The 20,945-nt window shown below is 37.3% G+C and overlaps 1 protein-coding gene across 1 annotated transcript in view; it reads left to right on the top strand.

Moving 5' to 3' along the window:
* FCHSD2 (FCH and double SH3 domains 2) overlaps positions 1-20,945 on the top strand; it is a 313,606-nt gene that overhangs the window by 247,373 nt on the left and 45,288 nt on the right. The window contains exon 11 of the mRNA XM_007173694.2: positions 14,050-14,166. Coding sequence (XP_007173756.1) covers positions 14,050-14,166 — 117 coding nt within the window. The remainder of the gene's footprint in view (positions 1-14,049; positions 14,167-20,945) is intronic.

Here is a 20,945-nt window from a genome sequence, read left to right as displayed (position 1 = left end):
TCTATAGATTAACAGTTATATTAAGAAGACCACTTGCTGTAATTAGGATTTTGCACATTAAAGTTTCATTTACGTGGGGCATTTTATGCATTTATTTAAAAATAAGTATTTAGCAAAAATGCCCTTGTCTATAAAAGACTACATGGAGTCAATGTATCATGCAGAGAATTTACCTGAAAATTCTCATTGTTACAAGTGGCTCTTTCTGTTGATGGGAATCTTATATTGCATATAACATTGGCTCATCATCATGAAAGCATTGTGATAGAGAATTTATGAAAAATCCTCCTGATGGGTAAATAGGTACCATCATTCTGTACATATACTGGCAACAGTATCCAAAAATGAAAGACCCTGATTATAGACATGAGTGTCACTTTCTAGAATCAGCAGTACCTACAGTCAAGTGTTCAAAAGGGTCTGTCCTAAGTTCTTCAGCCTTTCAAAAAGGACTTACTTTTCATAGAAAACTTACCATCTATATAATAGATCTTTCTCCCAGTCTGGTGCCTTTTCTAGCCATTGAGAGGAATCCAGAGCTTTCCATAGATGCCTTGATAATGTACTGACATGCAAGGATCCTGGAAGTTCACTTTTTTTTTTTAATATACCTTGTGATTATAGCTCTTAAAGCAAAGTCTCTGTTAGAGCTACCAAACTAAAGGTATACTCCTCTTGAGGTTGTTCCATCCAGTCATGCCTCTACATACGTCTAGAGAGTACCAGACACAAGGTTTTTTTGTAATCTTTTGTTTTCATGTCAGGGACATATTCTCCTTTCAGATTTACCTTTGGTTTTCTAAGCCAAGACAAGAGAAGGGTATGCCTTTTTCAGAGTTCTCATTAGTTCCTCAGCCCAGCCTTACTGTAATTGTATATCCTCTTCCTCAGTTGTCCAAGGTTTTCCAGAAATGTTCAAAAGCTCAAGCAACATTAATTGTCTTCCAGTTTACTCCCCTGAGAGACAAGGCACACTCAACCCAGTTATCCGGATGAGTTGCCACTTCTCTTCTAAGTGAAAGTGCTGCTATCCAAGCATAGTTAAATCAGAATAAGTTAAATTATGTCTCATAAGGAACACTTCTACACTTCTCTCTACAAAACATGTGACTTAAAGATCCACAGTCTCGGACTTCCCTGGTGGTCCAGTGGTAGAGACTCCGCACTTCCACTGCAAGGGGCACGGATTCGATCCCTGGTTGGGAAAGTTCCACATACTGTGCAGTGTGGAAAAAAAAAAAAAAAAAAAAAGATCCACAATCTCCTATCAAAAACTTTCAGTCAGTGTGTCTCAAAATTTGGAATCTTTCAGGTTTTAGAAAGGTAATCCATCTGTCATATACTGTGTAACACCCTGAGCAGGGTGTGTGGAAGTACTCAGTGATCAAACACAGTATTTTTGCAATAAAACATTTGAATATTCACATCAAATGAAATAAATAAAAACTATAAGTAACCTCTCTTTAGTTCAAGTCAAATTTTAGCTCCAAACTTACCAAAAAGAAAAAGAAAAAAAACTTAACGATTTTCAGAGCGTTTTGGATTTCAAAATTACAGGACTGTGAACTTGTATAAACATGAGTGCTAAGAATACAATAGCCTACGAAGATCCAGATGCTTTTTACTTGAAGAGGTCCTTCTGAGAACAAATAATAATTAACTTTCTTAACATAATTAACAGTGTAGTATTAAATTTCATAAAGAATAAGTTGGATCAAATATTTAGCACAATACATCTCTTATCTACCAGTAAACAAGTAGTACAGATCCCTTGAATGAGGGTTAATAAGATTGTTCCTGGCATACGATATTAGCATGACAACCCTAACATTATCTTTCTTGAAAATGGGTTGGAATGCTAGTATTTTACTCTGTTAGTGGTTTTCATTCATCATACATGACCATCTCTTTTTCTCTCTTTCAAATGGTTATATTTTGGTTACAGACTTGAAAAATAATGACTATGTTTCTTGTGTGAAAATCAGCTTTTGTATCCCTACTCACTTTGTCCTTCTGTGTGCAGGCTCAGATATCTGTCTGAACCTTCTATGCCCTTATGCTAACCTTAAAATGAACTGAAATCATATCTTTGTCTAAGGACAAAACAGTTAAGATGACTTAAAGACTAATATATCAAGAATATATTGGAATGAGCGGGAATTCCCTGATGGTCCAGCGGTTAGGACTCCTCACTTTCACTGCCAAGGGCCTGGGTTCAGTCCCTGGTCAGGGAATTAAGATCTCGCAAGCTGCGCAGCCAAAAAAAAAAAAAACACTCTGTAGTGTAGTTCTTTAAAGTTATTTAATAACTGTAAATTTTGAAAAGACTGTATTTTAATATTACTTTCTAAAAAGATTGGTAATTTTTAAAAACAACATTGCTAGGCTCTGAAAGCCTTCCTAAACTCTTGAAAGAGTTTGGCTTTTGTTTTTCTAAAAACAAAATTAAATCAAAAGATGTCTTTTCTTTTCTTTTTTTTTGGCTGCACCATACAGCTTTCAGCATCTTAGCTCTCCGCCCGCCTGACCAGGGATGGAACCCATGCCCCCTGCAGTGGAAGTGCGGAGTCCTAACCACTGGACCACGAGGGAAGTCCCTAAATCAAAAGATGTCTTGACATTTAAGTAAAAGCCTAGACAAAATTTCATTGAAAAGAGATTTGTATTTTAGCAATGTCTTTTTCAATATTACTATCTCTATCTATGTTATCAATATTGGCGTTAGATAAATAGAATAATTAATGAGACAGTATGGTCATATAAAAATAGCAAGGAGGGGCTTCCCTGGTGGCGCAGTGGTTGAGAATCTGCCTGCCAATGCAGGGCACACGGGTTCGAGTCCTGGTCTGGGAAGATCCCACATGCCGCGGAGCGACTGGGCCCGTGAGCCACAATTACTGAGCCTGCGCGTCTGGAGCCTGTGCTCCGCAGCAAGAGAGGCCGCGATAGTGAGAGGCCAGCGCATCACGATGAAGAGTGGCCCCCACTTGCCACAACTAGAGAAAGCCCTCACACAGAAACGAAGACCCAACACAGCCATAAATAAAATAAATAAATAAAATTTGAAAAAAGAAAATGCTCCCTATTAAAAAAAAAAAAAAATAGCAAGGAATCTCGAGAGGTCTCAATACAAGCTCTAGATCCAGCACTTACTGGCTAAGTGGCTTCAGAAAGGCACATACCTTTTTTGGGCCTAGATTTCCATACCTATAAATTGAGAAGAGTCCCTATTAGTATTGTTTTGAGAACTAAATGTATGTAAAACAGTTAGCACAGAGCTTAAATAGTCAATAAATGATACCCCTTTTTAAAATTAACATAGCTTTATAGTTTTCTAATTATAAAAAATGTTTTCACCTAAACCCTCACTGTTCAGAGGTAACCACTGGTAATAATTTGGTCAATATCCTTCTGAACATCTCTCTGCAGGTACCTACTTACATAGATGCGGATACACAACTTTATATAAGTAGATTTAAAATAGACTTGAATTTAAGCTTTTTTTTCTCATTCAGTAGTATATCATAGATATCTAATATTTGCATTATCTATACTCCCTAACCATCTCAGAAATTTGACATCCCGACCTCCCATCAAGTGGTTTGTCTTTATGTTTTTCATCTCCAGTACCTCCTAAAATTATGTCATGAATTTAAAATTCCAAGTAAATTAAAAATATGTTTTAAGAATATTTTTATCATTTTTACAGAGGCTCTTCTGTTCTTGAGTTAGGCGAGGCTCTCAGATAATGCTAAAAAGAAAATTGGAGCTCAGAGCAGTAGCAGTAGAATAGCAAAATTTCTGGGTCTCTTATCCAGAGAAACACACTGTTCCCTCTGCTTACAGCCAATGCATGAGCCTGTTTGTTCTCTTAAAATTAATTTCAGCACTGGTAAGGATCTGAGATTTCATCTCATCTTCAGATGTCTTGATTTTCAATTGAGAAAGCTGAGACCCAGAGAAGAAGTTAAGTACATTAGCCAGGATGACACAGCTAGGTTTCTTTGGGAAGTAAATATTATATATGTACAATGTAAATGTATTTGAGGAGTAAATGTACTTCATTTTTAAATTTTTTTTTAATTAATTAATTTATTTATTTTTGGCTGTGTTGGGTCTTCGTTTCTGCACAAGGGCTTTCTCTAGTTGTGGCGAGCAGGGGCCACTCTTCATCGCGGTGCGCGGGTCTCACTATCGCAGCCTCTCTTGTTGCGGAGCACAGGCTCCAGACGCGCAGGCTCAGTAGTTGTGGCTCACGGGCCTAGTTGCTCCGTGGCATGTGGGATCTTCCCAGACCAGGGCTCGAACCCGTGTCCCCTGCATTGGCAGGCAGATTCTCAACCACTGCGCCACCAGGGAAGCCCCTGTACTTCATTTTTAAAGGCTACTCTTTTTTTAACATCTTTATTGGAGTATAATTGCTTTACAATGGTGTGTTAGTTTCTGCTTTATAACAAAGTGAATGAGTTATACATATACATATGTCCCGATATCTCTTCCCTCTTGCGTCTCCCTCCCTCCCACCATCCCTATTCCACCCCTCTAGGTGGTCACAAAGCACCAAGCTGATCTCCCTGTGCTATGCGGCTGCTTCCCACTAGCTATCTCTTTTACGTTTGGTAGTGTATATATGCCATGCCACTCTCTCACTTCGTCCCAGCTTACCCTTCCCCCTCCCCATATCCTCAAGTCCATTCTCTAGTAGGTCTGTGTCTTTATTCCCGTCTTGCCCCTAGGTTCTTCATGACCATTTTTTTTTCTTTAGATTCCATATACATGTGTTAGCATACGGTGTTTGTTTTTCTCTTTCTGACTTACTTCACTCTGTATGACAGACTCTAGGTCCGTCCACCTCACTACAAATAACTCAATTTCATTTCTTTTTATGGCTGAGTAATATTCCGTTGTATATATGTGCCACATCTTCTTTATCCATTCATCTGTCGATGGACACTTAGGTTGCTTCCATGTCCTGGCTATTGTAAATAGTGCTGCAATGAACATTGTGGTACATGACTCTTTTTGAATTATGGTTTTCTCAGGGTATATGCCCAGTAGTGGGATTGCTGGGTCATATGGTAGTTCTATTTTTAGTTTTTTAAGGAACCTCCATACTGTTCTCCATAGTGGCTGTATCAATTTACATTCCCACCAACAATGCAAGAGGGTTCCCTCTTCTCCACACCCTCTTCAGCATTTATTATTTGTAGATTTTTTGATGATGGCCATTCTGACCGGTGTGGGATGATATCTCATTGTAGTTTTGATTTGCATTTCTCTAATGATTAATGATGTTGAGCATTCTTTCGTGTGTTTGTTGGCACTCTGTATATCTTCTTTGGAGAGACGTGTATTTAGGTCTTCTGCCCATTTTTGGATTGAGTTGTTTGTTTTTTTGATATTGAGCTGCATGAGCTGCTTGTAAATTTTGGAGATTAATCCCTTGTCAATTGCTTCATTTGCAAATATTTTCTCCCATTCTGAGGGTTGTCTTTTCATCTTGTTTATGGTTTCCTTTGCTGTGCAAAAGCTTTGAAGTTTCATTAGGTCCCATTTGTTTATTTTTGTTTTTATTTCCATTTCTCTAGGAAGTGGGTCAAAAAGGATCTTGCTGTGATTTCTGTCATAGAGTGTTCTGTCTGTGTTTTCCTCTAAGAGTTTGATAGTGTCTGGCCTTACATTTAGGTCTTTAATCCATTTTGAGTTTATTTTTGTGTATGGTGTTATGGAGTGTTCTAATTTCATTCTTTTACATGTAGATGGCGAGTTTTCCCAGCACCACTTATTGAAGAGGCTGTTTTTTCTCCACTGTATATTCTTGCCTCCTTTATCAAAGATAAGGGTGACCATATGTGTGTGGGTTTATCTCTGGGCTTTCTATCCTGTTCCATTGATGTATATTTCTGTTTTTGTGCCAGTACCATATTGTCTTGATTACTGTAGCTTTGTAGTATAGTCTGAAGTCAGGGAGTGTGATTCCTCCGTCTCCGTTTTTCTTTCTCAAGATTGCTTTGGCTATTCGGGGTCTTTTGTGTTTCCATACAAATTGTGGAATTTTTTGTTCTAGTTCTGTGAAAAATGCCAGTGGTAGTTTGATAGGGATTGCACTGAATCTGTAGATTGCTTTGGGTAATATAGTCATTTTCACAATGTTGATTCTCCCAATCCAAGAACGTGGTATATCTCTCCATCTGTTTGTATCATCTTTAATTTCTTTCATCAGTGTCTTATAATTTTCTGCATATAGGTCTTTTGTCTCCTTAGGTAGGTTTATTCCTAGATATTTTATTCTTTTTGTTGCAGTGGTAAATGGGAGTGTTTTCTTAATTTCACTTTCAGATTTTTCATCATTAGTGTATAGGAATACAAGAGATTTCTATGCATTAATTTTGTATCCTGCTACTTTACCAAATTCATTGATTAGCTCTAGTAGTTTTCTGGTAGCGTCTTTAGGATTCTCTATGTATAGTATCATGTCATCTGCAAACAGTGACAGCTTTACTTCTTCTTTTCCAATTTGGATTCCTTTTATTTCTTTTTCTTCTCTGATTGCTGTGGCTAAAACTTCCAAAACTATGTTGAATAATAGTGGTGAGAGTGGGCAACCTTGTCTTGTTCCTGATCTTAGAGGAAATGGTTTCAGTTTTTCACCATTGAGGACAATGTTGGCTGTGGGTTTGTCATATATGGCCTTTATTATGTTGAGGAAAGTTCCCTCTATGCCTACTTTCTGGAGGGTTTTTATCATAAATGGGTGCTGAGTTTTGTTGAAAGCTTTCTCTGCATCTATTGAGGTGATCATATGGTTTTTTTCCTTCAATTTGTTAATATGGTGTATCACATTGATTGATTTGCATATATTGAAGAATCCTTGCATTCCTGGGATAAACTCCACTTGATCATGGTGTATGATCCTTTTAATGTGCTGTTGGATTCTGTTTGCTAGTATTTTGTTGAGGATTTTTGCATCTATGTTCATCGGTGATATTGGCCTGTAGTTTTCTTTCTTTGTGACATCTTTGTCTGGTTTCGGTATCAGGTGGCCTCGTAGAATGAGTTTGGGAGTGTTCCTCCCTCTGCTATATTTTGGAAGAGTTTGAGAAGGATAGGTGTTAGCTCTTCTCTAAATGTTTGATAGAATTTGGCTGTGAAACCATCTGGTCCTGGGCTTTTGTTTGTTGGAAGATTTTTAATCACAGTTGCAATTTCAGTGCTTGTGATTGGTCTGTTCATATTTTCTATTTCTTCCCGATTCAGTCTCGGAGGGTTGTGCATTTCTAAGAATTTGTCCATTTCTTCCAGGTTGTCCATTTTATTGGCATAGAGTTGCTTGTAGTAATCTCTCATGATCCTTTGTATTTCTGCAGTGTCAGTTGTTACTTCTCCTTTTTCATTTCTAATTGTAATGATTTGAGTCTTCTCCCTTTTTTTCTTGATGAGCGTGGCTAATGGTTTATCAATTTTGTTTATCTTCTCAAAGAACCAGCTTTTAGTTTTATTGATCTTTGCTATCGTTTCCTTCATTTCTTTTTCATTTATTTCTGATCTGATCTTTATGATTTCTTTCCTTCTGCTAACCTTGGGTTTTTTTTGTTCTTCTTTCTCTAATTGTTTTAGGTGTAGGGTTAGGTTGTTTATTTGAGATGTTTCTTGTTTCTTAAGGTAGGACTGTATTGCTATAAACTTCCCTCTTAGAACTGCTTTGCTGCATCCCATAGGTTTTGGGTTGTCGTGTTTTTTTTTTTTTTTTTTTTTTTTTTTTTTTTTTTTTTGGTTGTCGTGTTTTAATTGTCATTTGTTTCTAGGTATTTTTTGATTTCCTCTTTGATTTTTTCAGTGATCTCTTGGTTATTAAGTAGTGTATTGTTTAGCCTCCATGTGTTTGTATTTTTTACAGATTTTTTCCTGTAATTGATATCTAGTCTCATAGCGTTGCAGTCAGAAAAGATACTTGATACGATTTCAATTTTCTTAAATTTACCAAGGCTTGATTTGTGACCCAAGATATGATCTATCCTGGAGAATGTTCCATGAGCACTTGAGAAGAATGTGTATTCTGTTGTTTTCGGATGGAATGTCCTATAAATATCAATTAAGTCCATCTTGTTTAATGTATCATTTAAAGCTTGTGTTTCCTTATTTATTTTCATTTTGGATGATCTGTCCATTGGTGAAAGTGGGGTGTTAAAAAGTCCCCTACTATGATTGTGTTACTGTCGATTTCCCCTTTTTGGCTGTTAGTATTTGCCTATGTATTGAGGTGCTCCTATGTTGGGTACATAAATATTTACAATTGTTATATCTTCTTCTTGGATTGATCCCTTGATCATTATGTAGTCTCCTTCTTTGTCTCTTGTAATAGTCTTTGTTTTAAAGTCTATTTTGTCTGAGATGAGACTTGCTACTCCAGCTTTCTTTTGATTTCCATTTGCATGGAATATCTTTTTCCATCCCCTCACTTTCAGTGTGTATGTGTCCCTAGGTCTGAAGTGGGACTCTTGTAGACAGCATATATACAGGTCTTGTTTTTGTATCCATTCAGCCAGTCTGTGTCTTTTGGTTGGAGCATTTAATCCATTTACATTTAAGGTAGTTATCGATATGTATGTTCCTGTTACCGTTTTCTTAATTGTTTTGGGTTTGTTATTGTAGGTCTTTTCCTTCTCTTGTGTTTCCTGCCTAGAGAAGTTCCTTTAGCATTTGTTGTAAAGCTGGTTTGGTGGTGCTGAATTCTCTTAGCTTTTGCTTGTCTGTAAAGGTTTTAATTTCTCCATCAAATCTGAATGAGATCCTTGCTGGGTAGAGTAATCTTGGCTGTAGGTTTTTCTCCTCCACCACTTTCAATATGTCCTGCCACTCCCTTCTGGCTTGCAGAGTTTCTGCTGAAAGATCAGCTGTTAACCTTCTGGGGATTCCCTTGTGTGTTATTTGTTGTTTTTCCTTTGCTGCTTTTAATATTTTTTCTTTGTATTTAATTTTTGATAGTTTGATTAATATGTGTCTTGGCGTGTTTCTCCTTGGATTTATCCTGTATGGGACTCTCTGTGCTTCCTGGACTTGATTAACTATTTCCTTTCCCATATTAGGGAAGTTTTCAACTATAATCTCTTCAAATATTTTCTCAGTCCCTTTCTTTTTCTCTTCTTCTTCTGGGACCCCTATAATTCGAATGTTGGTGCATTTAATGTTGTCCCAGAGGTCTCTGAGACTGTCCTCAATTCTTTTCATTCTTTTTTCTTTATTCTGCTCTGCAGTAGTTATTTCCACTATTTTATCTTCCAGGTCACTTATCCGTTCTTCTGCCTCAGTTATTCTGCTATTGATCCCTTCTAGAGAATTTTTAATTTCATTTATTGTGTTCATCACTGTTTGTTTGCTCTTTATTTCTTCTAGGTCCCTGTTAAATGTTTCTTGTATTTTCTCCATTCTATTTCCAAGATTTTGGATCCTCTTTACTATCATTATTCTGAATTCTTTTTCAGGTAGACCGCCTATTTCCTCTTCATTTGTTAGGTCTGGTGGGTTTTTGCCTTGCTTCTTCATCTGCTGTGTGTTTCTCTGTCTTCTCATTTTGCCTAACTTACTGTGTTTGGGGTCTCCTTTTCGCAGGCTGCAAGTTCGTAGTTCCCGTTGTTTTTGGTGTCTGTCCCCAGTGGCTAAGGTTGGTTCAGTGGGTTGTGTACGCTTCCTGGTGGAGGGGACTAGTGCCTGTGTTCTGGTGGATGAGGCTGGATCTTGTCTTTCTGGTAGGCGGGTCCACTTCTGGTGGTATGTTTTGGGGTGTCTGTGGCCTTATTATGATTTTAGGCAGCCTCTCTTGCTAATGGATGGCGTTGTGTTCCTGTCTTGCTAGTTGTTTGGCATATGGTGTCCAGCACTGTAGCTTGCTGGTCGTTGAGTGGAGCTGGCTCTTGGCGTTGAGATGGAGATCTCTGGGAGATTTTTGCCGTTTGATATTACGTGGAGCTGGGAGGTCTCTTGTGGACCAGTGTCCTGAACTTGGCTCTCCCACCTCAGAGGCAGAGCCCTGACGCCTGGCTGGAGCACCAAGAGCCTGTCATCCACACGGCTGTATGAGGAGGAGCTCCTTGATGAGATGCAAAAACCACAGGCCGGCTGTGAACTCAAGAGTCTGCTTCCCAGTTCACCTGGCGGAGGCTGCGGGCTTTCCCTCCAAAGAGCGTGCGGGCCCGGTGACTCCCTAATGGCTGCTTTTTAAAGAACAAATAAATTTCACAAAATAAAATGTATAAAAATTCCTTAATTGGGAGATTCAAAAAAAATTCCTTCCTTAGTCATCCATTTTGAGTGGATTTTGTAGTGAGAATTTAAACATGAAGAAAGAGACCTTTTGTTTTACAAGTGGGAGAGAGATCTCAATCCTCAAGTGAGCTTTGAGAACCTGTATTAAAATACATGGTACTCAGTAAATTAGTCCCCCTTCTCCTCTGTTCATCCTGTTCTTCCCTACACAAAATACTTTCCTTCATCCATTAGAAACTGATTCTAATTCAGTATGTTTATTCTCTTGTCCCCCTGAAGGCACCATTCTAATAATCTGGTGGCCTGCCCCTCACTTTAGGTTATATGTTTACCAGCCTTTACTGAGGGCATTCTGTGTACTATTAGGCATGGTGCTAGATGCCAGGAAATGTATCCTTTCGAGGCCTCAGATTGCCTAAAGACAAATAGGAAACATACATGCAGCAGTCACAGTATAATGTGATGTTGGCCTGACAGTAGCCACTCAGTAGATGTCTAACAAATTAATAAATTAATATAATGGAGATATGTCTAAAGTGAAGGAGCCACTGAGTCTATCTGGGAAAGTCAGGGAAGATTTCACAGAGAACAAGGACTTGAACTGAGATTTGAAGAATAACTAGGAATTTGTCTGTGGACAAAAAATTATAGGGGAGTTATTCCAACCAGAGGGAACAGTACTCAAAATCATAGGCTTGTGTTTGGATTGACATTTATTTTCCAGGAAAAGACCTATCTGCTTCTGAAATTTTTTATTAAAGTTTGTATGATTTTTCAAATCTGATGTTTCCAGAGTTTTCAAGAATCACATTTAGTTGACCTAACTTATCAAATAACCCAAACTGACAGACTAATAAAAAACTACCTAATCTACATTTAAAAGTCGATAGGAAATTCCTTTTATAGCATTTCTCTTCAGTTTGTAATTTATTTGAATTATTTTTGTGCTACTATTACTCTGAGAATTGTTATGTTATAATATATGCCTCTTTAAAAATAATCAAGTTAAATAAGTGCACTTTTCCAGAGATAGGCTACAGTGCTGTTTGATACTTAATTGTTAAAGTCTCATGTTCTGCTTCAGGAAAATAACAATGTTCTTTAAATTATTGTGCTTAATAGCCTATATGTTACTATTCCTTTATGTATTTTAACTATACTTTTAAGAGGTAAAGGAAAAGTGTTAAAAGTATGAACCAACGATTAAATTAGCCAGCATTTTAAAAAGAAGCAGTCACTAGCATTCCTTTGCTGGAATCAACCACTACTGATACCACCATTTTAAAAGGTAATGATCTTTACTAGATTCAGATTTATATTCATCTTTGATCTCCAGAGTGGCATTAGAACATTTCTCTATGTATTGTTTAGTACCCTGGGCTGTGTTTGCCTTGTATGGAATTCTCATTTGTCTAGAACTGTATTATAGGTAGCCATGTTTTTCCATGGCTTGATTTCAGAATTCATGAAAAAGATCAATTTACTTGAATTTTAGTTATGTGTTATTATTCCCTGCCCAGAGGGTCCCAAAGTCACATCTCCCAGTCAGTGGTAATTGTGATCTGTTCTGATCATTGGGCACTCCTAAGTAATAGTAAACCCATAGGGAATGAGAAAAAAGCCCTATCTTTATTTCTCCAGCTTTTAAGCACAGATAATACTCAGTAAAAAGGTACAGATTCTGTATGGGCACGTTGGCCATGCAGCCAGCACACATTTTTAGACCCATTTACCAGTTCCTAAAATGTACCTCAGTAATAAAAATTAAATTTCTCTATCAGTTGCCTTCTTTCTCATCTACTCTGTGCTCTGTAAGTTCATTCTCTTTGAGATCCTTTCATTATATCTTCGGTCTTGTTTTTGGTTCATTATTTGGGCTATCAAGAACCTGGGAATTATTTGGACTTTTTTATTAACCGTAATGACAAAATTTTTTGTTTCAAGTAATTTTCTGTTGGGTCTTTAACATTAGCAGTTACCATCTATTGGATGCTTACGTATATACCATAAGAGAATGTTTAAAATATGACCTTGTTTTGCCCTAAATAACCCCTATGAGATAGGTGGCATTTTCACCAATTTTCGGCTGTAACTAAGATACAGATTAACTAACAGCCTAAGATCATGAAGCTAATAAATGGCATAGAGAGGATTAAAACTGGGTTTATCTGGCTTAAAAACCTGTACCTGGGCTCTTCAGAGTATACCTTTCTACCATACATCCTATAGATCACATTTGCATCTTCATCCAGGGTTTAACTTTTTAAACCCTGGCTTCTGAGGACAGATATAAATGTAAATGCCTAGATCCTTTTGCAAATAAATATAATAAGAAAGTTGGTTCCCTAATAGCCCAAAGAATGAATCAGTTTAAAATGTAAATGTAAAGTTGGTTAGATTTAGATATGTTTCAATTCATTTATCATTATATAATCTAGCTTTAGCTGAAATGTCTGCATAGAGTAAAAGTTTTCAACCTTGCCTACAGTCCCCCCAACAAAAATATTAAATTTGTAATCCAATTTATCAAATCCTGTTTACCAATTTTGAGCTATGTGACCTTGCAAAAGTCAGTTTGGGTTTTTTTTTTCTTTTTTAATATTTATTTATTTACTTACTTTTGGCTGCGTTGTGCACGCAGGGCACGCGGGATCTTTCCTTGCAGCGCACAGGCTTAGTTGCTCTGCAGCATGTGGGATCCTAGTTCCCCGACCAGGGATCGAACCTGCATCCCCTGCATTGGAAGGCAGATTCTTAACCACTGGACCACCAGGGAAGTCCCACAAAAGTCAGTTTTTAAAGATCTTTCCACTCTAAAATTTTGCTTTTTGTATTAAAATCATCTTTGGATAATTCATATTTTAAAAAATTATTTTCTTTCCTAGTTATTTTAATAAAGATTTTTTTCATGGGTTCTTAAGAGTTTAGAGAAAGTTAAAATAGTTTAATGGTTAAGAGCTCTAATTCTGGAATCGGAAGTTGTAACATTGAATATCTGGCGCACACTGGAAATTTTATTTAACATCTCTGAGCCTTGATTTCCTTTTCTATAAAATGGCTGTGTGACCCGTCTCATAAGATTGTTATAAAAGTTATGTGAAGCACTTTCCACAGTACCTTGCATAATAGTGGTTAACTATTACTCTTGTTTAGTTAGATTTTGCAGTTTGTTCTTTGTGAAATATGGGTATAGCGTTTTAGGGCAAGAAGAAACCCTTAGTAATCATTTGATCTAGCACCCCTATCTTTGAGATGACATTAAGGCCCAGAAGAATGACAAAAGCTAGTTTGAGGTTTGGTGGTAAGTATAACTAAATTAAACCCAATATTTTTGAGGATGGATAGGTTGTGTCGCTGTTACTGTATTGTTTTATTTTTCTTTTCACTTCTATGCAATGATTCTTTCTTTAATCCCATTGAAACTGTTGAGTTGTTTCCATTTTGTCTGTGCAACTATTTTAGTGTCATAGTAGGTTGGCATAAATACTTTTTCTTCTTTGCTTAGCTAGCTTGCTTTATACCCAAAATGGATCATGCTACAGTTAGAGATGAAGCTTTAATGTTCAGCAATGTAAGACAAAAATCTGTGGTCATTTACGGTTTTCATACCATCCTCTTTGTCTTCTGCTAATCTTCTGTGACATGAGACATTGCTTCTCACAGTAGTGGAGCATGCCTCCTGTTTTGAGTGCTGATAAAGTGAAGGCCCTCTGGTCTACCTACAAAATGGTAGTGATTTCAATAAGGATAACAGTACTTTTCTCTCTGTTCTCTCTTGTGTTGTAGAGCCGACAGTTAGAATCAGAAACTGGGACCACAGAGGAGCACAGTTTAAACAAAGAGGCTCGGAAATGGGCCACACGTGTGGCACGGGAGCACAAAAATATTGTTCACCAACAACGGGTAAGTGTGATAGAGAATCTTAGGTTACGTCCAGCATTAAGCCAAATGTCAAACCAGTTTAAGGAGTTGAATTTTATTGATGTGGAAAATATCCGATAGATGTTTTTTCTTTAATTTCTCAGCACTCAGAAGTATGTTCTCAGCTATCTACTAAACTTGAAAATTCCTTAAGCCCTCTAGCAGCAACACAGTAATTTATCTGTTTGCCATAGAATTGCCTAAGGAAGACTAGTGATAGTGTATTATAATCTTTTGGGCAGTGGAAGAGATGTGCGTATGTTGAATTAGGCTTTTCATCTCCAAGACAGACTTTCTGAAGATGCAATTGTAGATTCCATGAAAATGTATCTTCAAGACTACACTTTAGGGACTTCCCTGGTGGTCCAGTGGTAAAGAATCCTCCTTAACAATGCAGGGGACGCGGGTTCAATCCCTGGTCAGGGAACTAAGATCCCACATTCCACGGGGCAACTAAGTCCGCGCGCCACAACTACTGAGCTTGCGCGCCTCAACTAGAGAGCCTGCATGCTGCAAACTACAGAGCCCGTGTGCTGTGGTACCCGCACGCCACAACTACAGAGCCCTTGTGCCCTGGAGCCTGTGCACCACAACTAGAGAAGAGAAAACCCACACGCCACAACTAGAGAGAAGCCTGCACGCCGCAATGAAAGATCCTGCACACCTCAACAAAGATCCCACGTGCCGCAACTAAGACCCAATGCAGCCAAAAATAAATAAAATAAATAACTAAATAATAAATAAATCTTAAAAAAAGAAAGACGAAACTTTAAGTACAAAGAAATTATTTTAGATACAGTAAATTTTTTTCTATTTTCCATTTATTTATAACTTTATTTTTCTTTTTCTTTACCTTCATATCCAGCTTCTTAAGAGAATTGTCTGTGTTTAGTATCTGTATCTCCTAACCTCCCGCTTATTTTTTAGCCTATTACATTTGAGCTTTCCCTTCTTCCCCTTTCCCTGCACCAATTCGTAGAGACTGCACATGCCAAAGTTACCAATGATGTCTCTGTCACTAAGTCCAAAATGGGCACTTTAATTTCTTATCTTACTCAACCCGTTGGCAGTTGTATCACAATTGACAGTTCCCTTTGTCTTGAAATACTCTCTTCTCTAGTCATCCATGACTTAAACACTGTCATGGTTTTCCTTTTCCTCGCTAACATTCCTAGATTCTTTTAAAGGTTCTTCTTTCTTCATCTTACATTTACATTTTAAATTCCTTACGCTTCCATACTAGGCTATCTTCTTTTCTTATTCTTTATTCTCATTATAGGCAGTCTTTACTACTGCCGTGGTTTCACTTACCAACAAATAATAAATTACCATCTCCAACATTGGGCCTTTCTTCTGTGTATACATATATCCTCTAGCCTGCTTTGACATCTTCTTTTCACTGTCACATCTTTTCTCAGGCATCTCGAATTCAGTGTTCCACTTATCTAATGCTGCATAACAAACCACCTCAAATTTAATGCCACAAAAAGAGAATCTTTTAAATTGTTTCTTACTACTCTGGGGATTGGATGGGCTCAGCTTGGCAGTTCTCACTTAGGGGGTGGGGGTGCGGGTCTGTCATGTAATTACAATCAGATAGTGGCTGGTGCTAGAGTTATCTCACAGGCTTCCCCACTGAAATATCTGGTGTTTGGACCAGGAAGACTTGAACAGCTGGGAACTGGAATAATTAGAGCGTCTCATGCATCTCTGTCTCTTTGTGGTCTCTCCATACAGTTTCTCCAACATAGTAGCTTCAGATTAGGTGTACTTCTTACATGGTAGCTGGTAGCACAGGGCTACAAAGATGTGAGCCCCAAGAGCCCCAATAGCTCCAAGTAGGAGCTATATCATCTTTTCTGATCTAGCCTCAGAAATAACAAGATTTTAATTGTCATGTTTTTATTAATTGAGGCAGTCACAAAGCCCTGTCCAGATTCAAGGAGAGAGGTCATAAAGTATCAATACTTCTTGGTGGGGAAATTGCAAGGTTCTAGAAGAACATGTGGAATGGGAAATATTGTAGTAGCTATTTTTCGAAAAACACAATCTGCCACAGCCTAACTTCTGGCCATAACAGTTCACATGCCTCTTGCATGCAAAATATATCTCTCCTCTTCACCCCAAATTCCCCAAAGCTCAGCATCAGACTCCAGCTTGAAATCTAGAATCTTGTCATCTAAATCAGATTCAAGGGAAGATATGGCTTTTGGGTACAGTTCTTCTAATACAGTTTATCTCAATCAAAAAATTTGTGAACTAGAAAGACAAGTTATCTGTCTACCACACATCTAATAAACAGTGATGAGATTAATTACTGCAGCTTTATACTTCAAAATATGAAGCACACAAAGAGGTTTTTTCCACTAGAATGTCTGACTCTATTTGAAAGTAAATGTTCAGATGTTAAAAATAAATCTGTTTCCTCTCTCTGTTGTCAAGGCATGTTGAGTCTTTCTGCTAGGAGGTAGAGACAGACAGATTTCAATGACTTTTCTAGCTCTTTATAGTGTGACCTCCGATGGGCTTTAATCTAGTAAGGTATAGTTTAAGCAATAAAATGAAAGAGAAAAATATTTGAAAAAAATTGTAGCTGAAAATTGTCCAAACTTAATAAAAACTGTAAACCCACAAATCCAAGGAGTTCAACAAACCCCAGGTAGGTAAAACACAAAGAAGCATATATTCAGTTTGTTAAAAAACAGTAATACTCAATGGTGAGAGACTGAAAGCTTTTCCTCTAAGATCAGGAATAAGACAAGGATGCCCCCTTTCACTCCTTCTATTCAATATAGCACTAGAAGTTCTAGCCACAGCAATTAGGCAAGAAAAAGAAATAAAAGGCATCCAAATTGGAAAGGAAGAAGTAAAATTATCTCTGTTCATCAATGACAGGGTCATTTATTTATTTATTTAGGCTGCTCTGGGTCTTCGTTGCAGCGTGCACTCTTCTCTAGTTGTGGCGCGTGGGGTTTTCTAGTTGCAGCATGCGGGCTTAGTTGCAGTATGTGGGATCTTAGTTCCCCAACCAGGGATCGAACCCGGGCCCCCTGCATTGGGAGTATGGAGTCTTAACCACTGGACCACCAGGGAAGTCCCAACATGATCTTATATGTAGGAAATCCTAAAGATTTCACACACATACACACTCACACACATACACACACACACACACACACACCTGTTAGAACTAATAAACTCAGCAAAGTTTCAGGAAACAAAATTAACTCACAAAAGGCAGTTGCATTTCTACACCATATAATATACATTATACAATGAATAATTAGAAAAGGAGACTAACAACATTGTAAATCAACTATATTTCAGTAAAATAAATTTTAAAACAAAAACATAAAAAAGAAAGAAAAGGAAATTAAGAAAACAGTTCCATTTACACTGCCATCAAAAAGAATAAAATACTTAGGAATAAACTTAACCAAAGAGGCAAAATACTTGTACACTAAAAAGTATAAAACACTGATGAAAGGAATTTAAAAAGACATAAATAAGTGGAAAGACATCCTCCTTTCACAGAATGGAAGATAGTGTTAAGATGACATACCACCCCAAATGATCTACAGATTCAATGCAATCCCTATGAAAATCTCAACAGTATTTATTGCAGAAATAGAAAAAGCTACCCTAAAATTCATATGGAATCTCAAGGGACTCCAAATACCCAAAACAGTCTTGAAAAAAGAACAAAGTTGGAGGACTCATACTTCCAAACTTCAAAACTTATTACAAAACTGCAGTATTCAAGACATTGTAGTACTGGCAAAAGAACATATAGACCAGTGGAATAGAAGTCTCAATATTTTTAAAATACCATTTATCTCCAAGTTAATCCATATATAGAATGAAATCCAAGTCAAACACCCAGCAGGGTTTTTTTGTAGAAATTGACAAAATGCTTCTAAAACATACATGGGAATGCAAATGATCTGGTATAGCCAAAGCAATTTTGAAAAATAAGGATAAAGTTAGAGGGCTTACTCTACTTGGTTTCAAGACACAAAACTACAGTAATCAAGATGTTACTGTATTGGTGTAAGAATAGACTTATAGATAAATGGAACAAAGTGAAGAGTCTAGAAATAGGCACACACATATATGGTCAACTGATTTTTAACAAAGATGTAAAAAACTTGGAAAAATGCTAAATAAAATTTAATAAAAATAAATCAAGCTGTGTTTTAAGCACATGACTAGGGTACAAGGACAATTCAACATTAGAAAATATATCAGTATAGTAAAGTGTGTTTACAGAATAAAGATGAAAAATTATATAATTATTGTCATAGTTGCCAATAAAGCACATAATAAAATTCCTTAGTGATTATGCCTAATCACTATGCCTTAGTGATTAAAAAGTAAAACGAAATTCCCAACCAGCTGGATTAAGACTTTTTCACTCTGACAAGGATAGCTTCCTGAAACTTAGAGCAAACATTATACCTGATGGTTGTATTAGTTTTCTATAGCTGCCATAACAAATTACCACAAACTTAGTGGCTTAAAACAAGTTTATTGTCTCACACTTCTGTACATTAGAAGTCTGGGTGGGCTTGGCTGGTATTTCTGCTCTAGCTCTAACAAGACCGAAATCAAGATGTCCATTGGGCTGGCTTCTGGGGGAGAATCCACTTCCAAGCTCATTCAGGTTGTTGTCAGAATCTAGTTCCTTATAACTGTATGGCTGATAACAGTTCTTTAAACTGTAACAGCTAAGGGCTACTCTTAGCTCCTAGAGGGCACTCTCTCTGGTCCTTGCACATGGGCTCCTACATCAGAGTCGGCAGCAGTGCATTGTATCCTTCTCATGCTTGGAATCTCTCTGACTTCTCTTTTGGCCTGTCTCTCATCTCACTCCAGCCAGAGAAAGTTCTCTGTCTGTGAGGGATCATGTGATGAGATTGGACTTGCTCAGATAATCCAGACGTTAATCTGTGTTAAGGTCTATAACTCTAATATATCAGTAAATTATGTCTTACATATACACATTTCCAGGGATTAGAGTGTGGACATCTTTGGAGACCATTCTACCTACCACAATGATAAAATAAGAAAACAGCACCTGTGATCACCACTTTGTCAGTGCTCTTAATGAAACAAAGATAAGGTGTTTAAATATTTGGAAGAGGTACATCTGTCATTACTTATAGATGAGGTGGTTGTGTACCCCCTCAAATATAGGAGACCCAGCTGTCAAACTGTCAGACGTAGTAAGAGTTCAGTAAAGTCAATAGAAACAAGACTACATACAAAAATCATTAGTTTTCATATTAGCTAGAAATAATAATTGCAAAGTGCAGTTGGAAAAAAATTATTCACCACAGCAATAAAATACTGATAAATCAACCAGTGTCATGACCTGTAAGAAGAAAGACTTTTTTTTTATCAAAGAAGACATGGGTAATTGGAGAGATTCATATATTGTGGATTTTTTTTTAACTTTTAAATTCTTTTTTTTATTGATGTATAGTTGATTTATAATATGTGTTTCAGATGTACAACATAGTGATTCACAGTTTTTAAAGATTATACTCCATTTGTTATATTATAAAATATTGGGTGTATTCCCTGTGCTGTACAATACAGCCTGTAGCTTTTTGACTTTATGCATGTCTGTACCTCTTAATCCCGTACCCCTATTTTGCCCCTCCCCCCTTCTCTCTCCCCACTGGTAACCACTAGTTTGTTCTTTATATCTGTGAGTCTGTTTCTTTTTTGTTATTTTCACTAGTTTGTTTTATATTTTAGATTCCACATATAAGTGATAACATACAGTATTTGTCTTTCTCTGACTTTTTTTTTTTTTTGCTGAACATTCTTTTTTTTTTTAATTTTTATTTATTTATTTATTTATTTATTTATTTATGGCTGTGTTGGGTCTTCATTTCTGTGTGAGGGCTTTCTCTAGTTGCGGCAAGCGGGGGCCACTCTTCATCGCGGTGCGCGGGCCTCACTATTGTGGCCTCTCTTGTTGCGGAGCACAGGCTCCAGACGCGCAGGCTCAGTAATTGTGGCTCATGGGCCTAGTCGCTCCGTGGCATGTGGGATCTTCCCAGACCAGGGCTCGAACCCATGTCCCCTGCATTGGCAGGCAGATTCTCAACCACTGCGCCACCAGGGAAGCCCCTGACTTTTTTTTTTATGTGTTTTTTAAATTAAATATATTTGTAATTTCAGTGAAATTCCAATGAAACTTAAAAAATATTTTTAGAGAAACTTCACAGTCTGATCCTAAAATGTATCTGAATTTTTCTTCATGTACAAGAATAGGCAGTAACAACAATAATGAGACATTTGTGCCTTAACACATACTGAAAGATGCAGTAATGATTATAGTAATTAAAACTAGTATCATACAAGAGTTAACAAATATATCAAAAAAAATTTTCTGTGTATGTATGGACCTTTAGCTGTTGATTCAAACAAACCACCCTAAAAAGTCATTTTCAGGCAGACAGGGAATTTTAATGGTGAACAGCATATTTTTTACATATATATATAAATTTATTTATTTATTTATGGCTGTGTTGGGTGTTCTTTGCTGCCTGTGGGCTTTATCTAGTTGCGGCGAGCAGGGGCTACTCTTCATTGTGGTACGCGGGCTTCTCATTGCAGTGGCTTCTCTTGTTGGCGGAGCACGGGCTTCACTAGTTGTGTCATGTGGGTTCAGTAGTTTTGGCTCACGGGCTCTAGAGCCCAGGCTCAGTAGTTGTGGCACATGGGCTTAGTTGCTCCTTGGCATGTGG

This window comes from Balaenoptera acutorostrata, chromosome 9, assembly GCF_949987535.1.
Source record: "Balaenoptera acutorostrata chromosome 9, mBalAcu1.1, whole genome shotgun sequence".
Classification (NCBI taxonomy): domain Eukaryota; kingdom Metazoa; phylum Chordata; class Mammalia; order Artiodactyla; family Balaenopteridae; genus Balaenoptera; species Balaenoptera acutorostrata.
The sequence above is the reverse complement of the archived record's forward strand: the minus strand, read 5'-3'. Positions and strand labels throughout refer to the sequence as shown.